The sequence below is a fragment of the Erinaceus europaeus genome, chromosome 1 (genome assembly GCF_950295315.1).
Source record: "Erinaceus europaeus chromosome 1, mEriEur2.1, whole genome shotgun sequence".
In the NCBI taxonomy this organism is placed as follows: Eukaryota; Metazoa; Chordata; class Mammalia; order Eulipotyphla; family Erinaceidae; genus Erinaceus; species Erinaceus europaeus.
Window position 1 is genome coordinate 174430674 of NC_080162.1, and position 12187 is coordinate 174442860.

At 38.8% G+C, this 12187-nt stretch overlaps 1 protein-coding gene across 1 annotated transcript in view; it reads left to right on the forward strand.

Moving 5' to 3' along the window:
- TPD52 (tumor protein D52) overlaps nt 1–8211 on the forward strand; it is a 229497-nt gene extending 221286 nt beyond the window's left edge. The window contains exon 7 of the mRNA XM_060199698.1: nt 7861–8211. Coding sequence (XP_060055681.1) covers nt 7861–7999 — 139 coding nt within the window. The 3' untranslated portion in view covers nt 8000–8211. The remainder of the gene's footprint in view (nt 1–7860) is intronic.
- Nucleotides 8212–12187: the final 3976 nt, after the last annotated feature.

A 12187-nucleotide genomic window follows, 5' to 3' on the forward strand; every position in this document is an offset into this window, starting at 1 on the left:
GTTTAGATATCATGTTTACTACTGAAATTGCAAACTTTAAAAGAAGCTAAAAATAATGATTTTTTAAAAAAAATTTTTATTATTTATTTAAAAAAAGAAACATTAACAAAACCATAGGATAAGAGGGGCACAATTCCACACAATTCCCACCACCAGAACTCTGTATTCCATCCCCTCCCTTGATAGCTTTCCTATTCTTTAACCTTCTGGGAGTATGGACCCAAGGTCATTGTGGGATACAGAAGGTGTTTGACTTCTGTAATTGCTTCCCCGCTGAACATGGGCATTGACTGGTCGATCTATACTCCCAGCCTGCCTCTCTCTTTCCCTAGTAGGTTGGGTCTCTAGGGAAGCAGAGCTCCAGGACATATTGGTGGGGTCATCTGTCCAGGGACCTCTGGTCAGCATCATGCTGGCATCTGGAACCTGGTGGCTGAAGTCTCTGGACACAGTCTGAAGTGAAGCATGCTAAGGTGGCACTCATTGCATTGATTAGGTTGGGATCGGTGGATGCAATATTACTTGGTATGAATTGAGAGAAGCATGCAGGAAAGTGTGCCCCACCCTAAGGTTCCAGGACTGGGGGAAATATAGGCTCTATAGTGGAAATATGAGGTTCCTGCTGTTTTTGGGTTCAAGAAGACAGTAGATAGCTATTGTTATAATCACATTACTTGGTAATTGGGTTAACTTTGAAAAATCCCTTTGTTAGGATTTGCTGTATAATACCCAACATCTTGTATATAACTGTGCCACCGGTTGCTTTTGTTCTCGCTGGTCTAGGCTTTTGAAAGAATCAACATATCAAAGACTCAGCCTATGTATTCAAAAGACTCAGTGTGTTTTAAAAAGTTTGAGACATAGAATCAATTTTTCCCCTCTCATATTAATTAAATAATGATTTATATGGCTACAAATTAATAGGAGTGTACATAAACACCATTCCTACCACCAAAAGACAGAGTGGGAGCATAGCAGGCTTTTTTTTTTTTTTTTTTAAGAACAGTGAACTGTAGGAATTATAGTTTATAATTATTCCTCTTCTAGGAATTGGTATGTGTTAAAAATACAGGTAGTTTCATTAAAGACTTAACTCAAAAGAATTGAAGAACTGAACAGTGATAGTCGCTAGGTAAAGCTAGGCCACACTACCTGCCCCTCTGGCTTTCTGGGGCCACTGCTGGAAAGCAAACTAGAGTAGATAAATCACTGTGACCGCTCTGTGCCCGGCAATACATGCTACTTTCTCACTCCCAGCTGTATTGTGGTTAATGCTGGGAAATGTGGACTAGCAAATGTGTAATTCTCTGAATTTTATTTGCTTTTGTTCATTGCTATTTTGCCTCATATCCTCAACGGAAATTCAACATTCATTTCAAAAGAATTGTTTTCCTTTTCGCAGAACATTTGTGTTGGAATATATTTTTAAAAGGGGACTATTGATGCCATTAAAATAAGTCGGATTTGAGTCAAAGCAAATAGTGAAAGAAATCCCTCCCCCAAACTTAGCATCCACAGCTGGGAGTGCTCTTCTGCTCTGCATCACAGCAACAGTCGGATATCAGGTGTCTTTGGGTTTCTTTTGATGGTGGTGGTGGTAGTGGTGGTGGTGGTAGTGATTGATGATGATGACTAACGTTTATTGTGCATTCAGAAGGGCTTAGCATGTGTTAGCTCATTTCATACTCACATGAACCTAAGAGGTAGGTATCAGTGTTCATTTTACTAATGGTAAAGCTGAAACAAAAAGATCAAGTAACTAGTTCAGAGTTGCGTATCTGTAGATGTACCTCTGGTCATCTGGTTCTAGAGCACACACTCTTCAATCACTACCTCTCCTCTGGATTTTGATATTTAAGTCAAAATCTTCGAGTACATTGACCATTTAAAGACTGCACAATCAATCAGGGAGGGGAATGTTTACTAACATTCTTTTTTAAAAATATTTATTTATTGGCTAGGGATGGCCAAAAAATTGAGAGAGAAGGGGGAGATAGAAAGGCAGAGAAACAGAGAGACATCTGCAACACTGCTTCACCACTTGCAAAGCTCTCCCCCTGTAGGTGGGGACCGGGGGTTCAGACCCGGGTTGGTGTGCATGATAATGTGTGCTCAAACCAGGTGTGCCACCACCCAGCCCTTCATTTTTTTTTTTTTAATCTTGCTATGTGGAACCATAGAAACTCAAATTAACAGACTCGGTATTATCAGAGGTTATAGTACATAGACGTTTCACTTCAAAGTACATTGGCAGAAATAGAGTTCTCAAAAATACATTAGTTATTTCTTCCCTTCTTTTTAATAAAAAGTGTTTCAAATTCAAGATGAGGATTAAAGTCCATGTTGATTGTATGGTTGCTCTTCCTGCTAAGGAAACAATATGCTGACCTCTTCATGTCCTGATTTCCCACAGTGGACAGTTTGTGCACTGGAGAGACAGTCTCGCTCCAGGCTGTCACTGGGCTTTGTTGAAGGGAGTCTTCTTTTGGCCTGTTATTGCCTGGAATTTTTTGGTTTTTGGCCTATCTGGTTGTCATCACTGATCTTCCTCTGGCATGTTATTAATATGGCCTCAGAGTTATCAGAAGTCTTCATTTTACTGACTATGTTTGTGTAGGATGCCCTGGCCCCCTGCACCATAGTTCTAAACCATATTTTTTCAAGTGGTGATCAGAGAAGATCGCATCAAAATCACTTGAGGAGCTTGTGAAGAAGTTCTACGTCAGATTTATTGGATCACTCTTTGCTTCCTTCTGTTCTTTTTTTTTTAATATTTATTTTATTTATTTATCCCCTTTTATTGCCCTTGTTGTTTTATTGTTTATTGTTGTAGTTATTATTGTTGTTGTCGTTGTTGGATAGGACAGAGAGAAATGGAGAGAGGAGGGGAAGACAGAGAGGAGAAGAGAAAGATAGACACCTGCAGACCTGCTTCACCGCCTGTGAAGCGACTCCCCTGCAGGTGGGGAGCCGGGGTTCGAACCGGGATCCTTATGCCGGTCTTTGTGCTTTGTGCCACCTGCGCTTAACCCGCTGCGCTACAGCCCGACTCCCCCTTCTGTTCTTAACAAATAATCCAGGTGCTTCTGATTGACTGAAAAAAAGTATAACTGTTCAGAAGGCCATGTAAACTGAAATGCATTCATTATGATATTGTTAGATGCATAAATTTGGGGTCTGGGTGTTGGTAGCATAGCCAATTGAATACACACACACACTCTCTCTCTCTCTCTCTCTCTCTCTCTCTCTCTCTCTCTCTCTACCATGCTCAAGGACACAACCACTCACCTGCCACAGGGATTCTTCATCACTGGTGAAACAGGCCTGCAGGTGTTTCTCTTTCTCCCTTGTTAACTCCCTCACCCCTCTCAGTTTATCTCTGTCATATAGAATAAACTGGGGGAAAAGGGGGAAGGGAATAGCTGCCTAGAGCAGTGGATTCATAGTGCCAGCACTGAGCTCCAGTCAGAACTCTAATGCCAGTTAAAAGTTAATTTGCAAAAAGTTGAGTAAAATTGAGTAAGTCCCTCCCCTTAATAAGCTTACAGTCTAAGTGATTTAGGAAAACAAAATAAGGTTACAGTCTCTTAGGGAAGTTAGCAGTTAGATAGCATTAACTATAAGGAGAAAACAAATCAAGTATCATAAAAGGAGAGAGAAAGCAAATCAGAACCTTCTAGAATTTTGTCTTGTTTTCTTTAGTACACAGTCTGTGCATTTGTGTAATTATTCAGTTCTTTGCACACATAAAAGCCTACAGTTTGCTTTTCATCTTCTTTCTGAGCTTACTGGATAATTTTCATAGAGATGAAAGCAAAGCTTTTTTATTATTAAAGGCTATAGCACTTAAAAGGGGTGATAAGTTTTTTAGTATTTTATTTATTTATTTATTATTGGATATGAGAGAAATTCAGAAAGATGGGGGTATAGAGAGGGTGCAGCCCTGCTTCACCACTCGTGAGACTTTCCCCCTGCAGGGGACCAGGGGCTTGAACCTGGGTCTTCACACACTATAATGTGTGCACTTAACCAGGTGTGCCACCACCTAGCCCTGCCTGGGGTAACACGTTTTTGCTTTCCATAATTGTCAAATATATTGGGTACTCCTTGCATTTCTGTTGTATTTTTTAATTGGCTATTTCTAGCATTTATATGACACTAAACTGAGTGTTATACTGAGTGTCTCTTGAATGTGACTATGCACAGAACTTTTTTCCTGAGTGGCTGGCTATGACATGTTCAGCTCTTTTTATAAAAGTCATGGCTTCTCTTTGATAAGGTTAGCTTTGGAGTGACTGAGGGAAGTATAATAGGAAGTAGGTAAGGAGGGTATCTTAAGTCTAAGTAGACACTATTTCATTAGGAACTTTATGGTATCTTTTTAGGTCTTTCTACTTGCTTGCTGCATATATTGACTCACTAAAAACTATTGTGCACTTTTGCTTTCAGGTATATATTTTGCCCTAATTTATGGATCCATGTGAACATATGCCCTATCTCATAGGACCTGGTCTATATCTAGGTTTTGGGACTTTGTTGGGAAGTGAACCATCCAAAATGGAATTAGAGAATCCTATGAAAGGAAAGGTTTCACCCAAGTAATGAGGCTGAAGGGTTGACATTCCACACCTGACATCTCTGGACACTGAAGTGAAGCATGTTGAGGTGGTATTCGTTGCATTGGTTAGGTTGGGATCGGCGGATGCAATCATTTGGTATGAATTGAGAGAAGCATGCAGGAAAGTGAGCCCCACCCTAGAAGTTCCAGGACTTTGTTAAAAGTCCTTTGTTAAAAATCCCTTTGTTAGGATTTGCTGTGTCATACACAACATCTCCATAATTTAACATTATTTATATATAGCTGTGTCTTATAGAGTAATGCCACCGGTTGCTTCTGTTCTCCCTGGTCTAAGCTTTTAAGAGTCAACATTTCAAAGACTTAGCCTGTGGTCTGTGCATTAAAAAATTTGAGACATTCAATCCATTTTTCCCCTCTTATATTAATTAAATAGTGATTTATGTGAATCATGGTCAGTTTACAGTCCACCTATGAGTAATATTCCTAAGAAATAAGTAAAAAGCAATCACCCAACAATAAACAATGAAAAGAAAAGAAAACTAACATTGATTAACCACTCTATACCAGGCATTGTGCCAAGCACTTTTAAGAGAGGTTAAATAAATGTATTGGTTCACACAGCTGCTAAAGCTAATAAAAAAGAAATTCAAGATAATCTTTTATCAGCAAGCATCTTGTTAATTTATTGACAGGCACTGCACTGACACTGAAAAGATACAGAGGTAATTTCAGAAAGAAATATAAATCAGAGACACACAGAAATAACCGATGTCACTTAATGAAGAGCATCGCCATTTGCACTCACTGGGCTATGTATGCAGTGACAATATATTAGCCCTTTACATGGAGGAGGGCATTGCAGCTCAGAGAAAGCAAGTCACCCAATTGATAAGGTGTAGCAGGGTTGAATTTGCCCATAAGCCTGTATGACAGGACCCCCCCTTTTTTTTAACCTGTGAGAGACCATTCTGAAAAGGGGAGGCTCTCTAAGGCTGCATTTGATGTGTTCTCCTTGGTTGCTTAAGAACCAACAGGTTGGGGCTGGGCAGTGGCACACCCAGTAAAGTATGCATATATTAATTACCATGTGCAAGGACCCAGGTTCGAACTCCCCAACTGCAGGGGTAAGCTTCACAAGCAGTGAAGCAGGCCTGCAGGTGTCTATCTTTCTCTCTATCTCCCCTCCTCTCTTCAATTTCTCTCTGTCCTGTCAAATTAAAAAAGAGAAAGAAAGAAAGAAAGAAAGAAAGAAAGAAAGAAAGAAAGAAAGAAAGAAAGAAAGAAAAAGAAGAACCATCAGAATTTAAATAAGTGAAGAGTTCAAACTGCAGACAACAGAAGCAAGAGGTATACAGAAAGAGAAGTGCATGAAAGTGGATATTGTGCTTTTTCTACTTTAAGCATTTCAGATATGGAACTCATTTTAAGAAGCAGACTAGAAAGATAAGCTCCAGGAAGTTCATATTATATATACCTCAGTGGTGTACCTAGGAATGGTGAGACTTGAAGAATTAAGTTGATTGGATACATCACTGTGTTTCTTGTTGTAAGGGCAAATGAAAGACTATGTTGGAACATGCTGCATTAGAGAAATGCAAATAAAACGCCCATGTTCAGCGGAGAAGCAATTACAGAAGCCAGACCTTCCACCTTCTGCACCCCATAATGATCCTGGGTCCATACTCCCAGAGGGATAAAGAGTAGGGAAGCTATCAGGGAAGGGGAGGGGAGGGGAGGGGAGGGGAAGGGAGGGGATACAGAGCTCTGATGGTGGGAATTGTGTAATGTTGTACCCCCCTTATCCTATGGTTTTTGTCAGTTTTTATTTCTAAATAAAAATTAAAAAGAAAAGATGCAGAAGCAAAGAATAAATTAAATGAATAAAATCACAAATAATAATAAGATAGTGCCTCACACCTGTTAAGAATGCCATACATTAGAAAGGGCAGAAGTAGTCATGCTGGTGAGGATGTGGGGATAGAGGAGCCCTTCTACATTGCTGATAGGACTGTAAGTTGGGCCAACCCCTATGGAATACGATCTGCAGATTCTTCGTAATATTATGGATCGACCTGCCAATGCCCTTGTTCAGCGGGGAAGCAATTCTAGAAGCCAGACCTTCCACCTTCTGCACCCCATAATGATCCAAAGAATAGGAAAGCTTTCAAGGAAGGGGAGGGGATGGGATGTGGAGTTCTGGTGGTGGGAATCGTGTGAAATTGTACCCCTCTTATCCTGTGGTCTTGTCAATATTTCCATCTTATAAATTAAATTTTTTTTTAAAAAAGTAGACATACAATATGATTCAGCAAGTGCTCTCCTAGAGATTTACCTAAAGGACACAAAAACACCTAGCTAAAGAGATCTGTGTGCACCTGTGTTAAGTAACAAAATCTTCTCCTCTGCCTTTTGTGGTGTGGAGCTTGAAGGAATCATGAAGAAGGAATACCGGATGGCCTCACTCATAAGTAGAACTTAATACAAATTAAGTGAGGGAAACACAGGGTGAAACTTAGGCTAGTTGTATTCTATTATAGCAGAGCCAGGGACACTAATGGAGCGTGACAGATGGGAGTTGGGAGAACATTGGGGACCCAATGTACAATAATGGGGGAAGACTTAAATTGGCTGTGGGAGTGGTATTCAGACACCAAGCACACAGATATAGGAAATTGTGACCATGTGACAACTGTCTTGTAGATCATTTCCCCAATAAATTTTTAAAGGAAGCTATAAGATGAACAGTGACAATTTTATACTCTGTACACTGATAATTGTTTCCTGTCAAAAAAAAAAGTTCTTCAAATCAAATACTTTTGTCCCCATGTTTTATCTGTGATTAATTAGTGGGTTACAAGATTGTAGGATTATAGTGGAGAGCTCAATACTACACCCATCACCAAGCTCTGTGTTCCCACCTCCGCAGAGCGAACCACCACAGTTGTCACAAAGTCTTGGAAACAGTTTGCTTGCTTTTGTTTGTTTTGTTTTGCCTTTTACAAGTTCATGCATATCGGTTCTCCAGATTTTACATATGAGTAAAGCCATCTGGTAGTTGTCTTTCATCTCGTTACTTATTTCACTAAGCATAATCACCTCTAGCTCCATTCAGTTTGTCCCAGGGGGCACGATACCCTTTTTGATTGCAGAGTAGTATTACATGGAAAGTATATCCCATAATTTCTCTTCTAGTGCTAGCTTCTTACTTTTGAACTAACACATTAGAGTTTCATTTGATATATAAAATTAATTTACAAAAAAATTGTTTTCTTAACATGTAGGAAATACCAGAAAGGAACCAGAGTGCGGCTGCGACTGTTGGATCTTGAACTTACGTCTAGATTCCTGGGAGCAACCACAGATACAACTATCCTGGAGGCTGATGCAGTTCTCTTAGGACTCCAGGAGAGCAGAACCTAAGCCAGAAGAACATGAAAATAAATGAACTGGGCCGGGGGGTGGCTCACCTGGGTGAGCACACATGTTACAATGTGCAAGGACCCAGGTTCAATCCCCTGGTCCTCACCTGCAAAGGAAAAGCTTCATGAGTGGTGAAGCAGTGCTGCAGGTGTCTGTCTCTCTCCCTCTCTATCACTCCCTTCCCTCTTGATTTCTGGCTGTCTCTATCCAATAAATAAATAAAGATAATAATTTTTTTTTTAAAAAAGAAATGCACTTCTTTGTTGAACCCAGATATTCTAATTTGTAATAAAAAATTGTGCATACATGGAAGAAGACATGACAAATTAAAGCTATAATTACACACATATCACCAAGTACAAGAACCCAGATTCAAGTCCCACCCCTCACCTGCAGGAGAAATGCTTCGTGAGTGTTGAAGCAGGTCTGCAGGTGTTTACCTTTTTTCCCCTCTTAATCTCCCTGCCCTCTCAATTTCTCTGTCCTGTCAAATATAAAAAAAATAGTGGAAAGAAAAATGGCCACTAGGAGCAATGGACTCAAAGTGCAGGCGCAGAGCCCCAGCAATAACCATGGTGGCAAAAAAAAAAAAAAAAAAAAAAAGTTATAACTATGGTGCTGTGCAAGAATTTTCTTTGAACTGTTTCTGTCCTCTTCTATGTTCATTCTTTCCTTTAATAGAAATAATGTAAACTATACAGAGAAGTTCTGTCATTGGATAAATATGCTCTGAATGCTACCTATGAACTCTTAAAAATACGAAGGAAACAGCAGTGTACGAATTAGACAAAATGGTTTGCTTTTTGGAGCTTACCTTTGATGGGGGAAAATGGACAGCAGGTAAAGTATATCCTTTATTAGACTGATATACACAAAGCAGGGAGGACAGAGACTCTCAACAGACATTTTTTAAGAAACATGCAAATGGCCAGCATGTACATGCATTCAACACCATTTACCAGACAAATATATGGGGCTTTTGGAAAGATGCATTTTTACATAAAAAAAGCAGAAAAATACATCATGATTTTTCTGACAGCCCAATTCTTCTTCTTCTAGCGTTTGCCCTTCTTCCGAAGCCAGTTAACAGCGTCAGGTTGAGCCTGATGTAAGTTTCGAGACCTCCTTTGAATCTGGAGAGGTGGCAGTCGTTGACTATGTGGGACATAGTCTGTCTGTAGCCCAATAAATCAGAACCACAGTGAGATATCACTTCAAGTTAGTAAGAATGGCTATTATTGAGAAGGATAAGACATAATTGTTGGCAAGGATTCTAAGCAGAGGAAAAATATACTCTGACATTAGCAAAATCACTCAGAATATTGAAGATGAACTAGGGCAGGAAGACCTAAGGAGACTAACAGTGACTGAGGTAAAAGACTATGGCAACTTAGATCATTGCTAACTAACCATGGAAAAGCTGAGAACTGGTTGTGATCTGCATTTATTGTGAAGATAGAAGTAAGATATCTCAAAACATATGGGATATGTAGTTATAATAATGAGAAGAATGAGGAACGATGACCTGAAAGAATAAAATTGCCATTAACTTCTAGAAAGATCAGATTTGAAAGAACTACTAAAAACTCAGCTTAGACATGTCAATTCTGCAGTGAAACTAGTAGTCTAAGTAGAAAGGTTCTGAAGGCAATTGGGTATGTGCATCTGGAGTTAACAGGGTAAAGTCCCAACAGAAGAGAGAAACACACAAATGTCACAAATTATGTAAGTCAAGAATTCCAGTGTGCAGTTTTGTTCCTTGGAGCATCAAGTGATGTTATCAGATATGCCTAACTGGCTGCCCTACTAGGATTCAGACAGCTTCACTTAATCTAGAGTTTTGGCATTAGCTTCATATGGGGCTGTCATCCACAGTGCCTACATAAGACCTTTCCAGCCTATTAGTGGTAAGGTAGTTAGACAGTTTGTGTTTCTGAAGGCAACTGGGTATGTGCAAACGTGATAACCACTACACTACGGAAACTTTGTGGTTGTGTTTCTGACTGACTTTTCCAGAGTAAATAGTTTAAGGGAACTGGGGGAAAATACATGGTCTAGTCTATCTCACCTTGGGAAATGAAAAAGGCTTGTGTTACTCAACTTTTTGTAAACTAGCTACTAACCTTGTTCAGACTCGAAAGGAATGAAGTTGCACCTGAATAGAGGTATGACGGTCACATTGTAGAACAAACAGAATGAGAGATGTCCTGAGAGCTCTCTTTGGAAAATAGTCTACTATCGATATTTCCCTATATACTACCACCTCCGAAAATCTCAGATTTAAATTGCAAGTCATATACTCAGTATCATTCCTGCTGCCTTAATTTTTATCCTTAATTGAACACACACACCCCAAAATTTTGAGACTTATCCATTATCTTCATGTTCAAACTATATTTCTGACTCAACTTTAAATCTAAGATGCATCATATTATTACTTCCTTGCAAATCAGTGATAAGTCCCATCACTTCCCTCCTTTGCTTACTTGTCAAAACTATAGCCCTGACAACATCTGCCTGCTTAACTTTATGTCTGTAGCTAAGCAGTTCAACATTACAGGAAAAAAAGTCTTGTAACCATTGACTGGTATCACTTTAAATCTGAAATGACTTGTTAATATATCAGATCATTATACGCATCTAAATCTGTTCCCTCCAGAGCCTCGCTAAAAACTAATAAAGGGATGGATGGATGGATATAAATATAAACATGAATATCAAACACACCAAAAAAATGGAACAAGAAAAGAGACAAGATCAATAAAGTATGTGTATTATCAAAATAAAATTTAAGAAAAAATGCTAATTATTGACTGATGAGTAATAAATGGCCTGAGAATTTAACAAATTAAAACAACACGTATTTATTACATTGGCAGTTTAACTGGATTCTCTGACTCTGGGTCTGGCAAAAGATTTCATTCAGATTCTCTGCCATGTCTGTGATTTCATCTGAAACCTTGAGAAGAATTTGTTACCAAGCTCCTGTAGGTACTTGGCAGGTTTTCATTTCTTGGAACCTATCTGACCAAATGTCTCAGTTCAATGACTATTGAGGGGCAGTCATTCTCAGTTCATTTTAACGTGGGCTTCAAAGTAGTACTTTGCATCATCAAAATTAAAGAGAGACTATTAGCAAGATGGATGTCACAATCTTTTGTAACCTAATCATACTGATAACATCTCATTGTTCTATTGATTAGAGGAATTTACTCAAGAACAGAGGACAACAGAAGGCCATGAGCACTGGTGGAAACATTTGGGAGTCACATGAGAAGCTGCCATATTTAGGTGGAAGAAAATTTGCTAATCCATTAATATGTCTTTAGATTGATTGTAGCAAGAAATAGATCACAAGTTTCTTTATTTTTGTGAGATACCGTGATTGAATGGGGATGCAAATAGCTGTAGCCAAGAAAACAACTGCAATGGATTGAATCAGTCATCTCATTTTACCACTGTCTTGTAGTAGACCTTTTGCTATTAGTCTAGTGATGGGTAGCAGAACTCCTTGTTTTTGTAGGTGATATAAGCTTAAAGATATAAATAAGTTAAAAGAAAGGCTTAGTCTATGAGTGGTAAATCTAAATTTGAATACTAGAGGAATCCAGGGAGTTTGAAATAAATCTCAAAATTTTGAAGCCAACACTTATTGAGTATTACAAGGAGACTTTGAAACCACAGGCCAGTTGGCCATTGGATTGACTCAATATTGCATTTCTGATACTCATCTCATTTGGGTTTTTTTTTTTTAGATAAACATACATTTTTGTATAAATTCCTATGGGAGATATTTAGCTTATTTAAAAACACTATTGTTTCCCTCCATATGTCTTTTAAATTAATTATAAAGAATTCAGCAGTATTTTGAAAGGATGAAGAGAACTGTATGAATGTCTTAATTTTAAGTTCTTTTTTTTTTTAATTTTTTATTTAAGAAAGGATTAGTGAACAAAAACATAAGGTAGAAGGGGTACAACTCCACACAATTCCCACCGCCCGACCCCCAATTTTAAGTTCTTATACCTGCATTCTGTGCATGAGAAATGGAAAATGGGGGTTGGAACCTAGGGTTTGAGCCTCCAGGTAAGAAATTGAGTGGACCCTGAAATCATCCTCTGGGCCCTATGAAATCTTTAGAAACCAAAAAGTGGCTCAGATTACTACCATTTACTTCACAAAATTGCC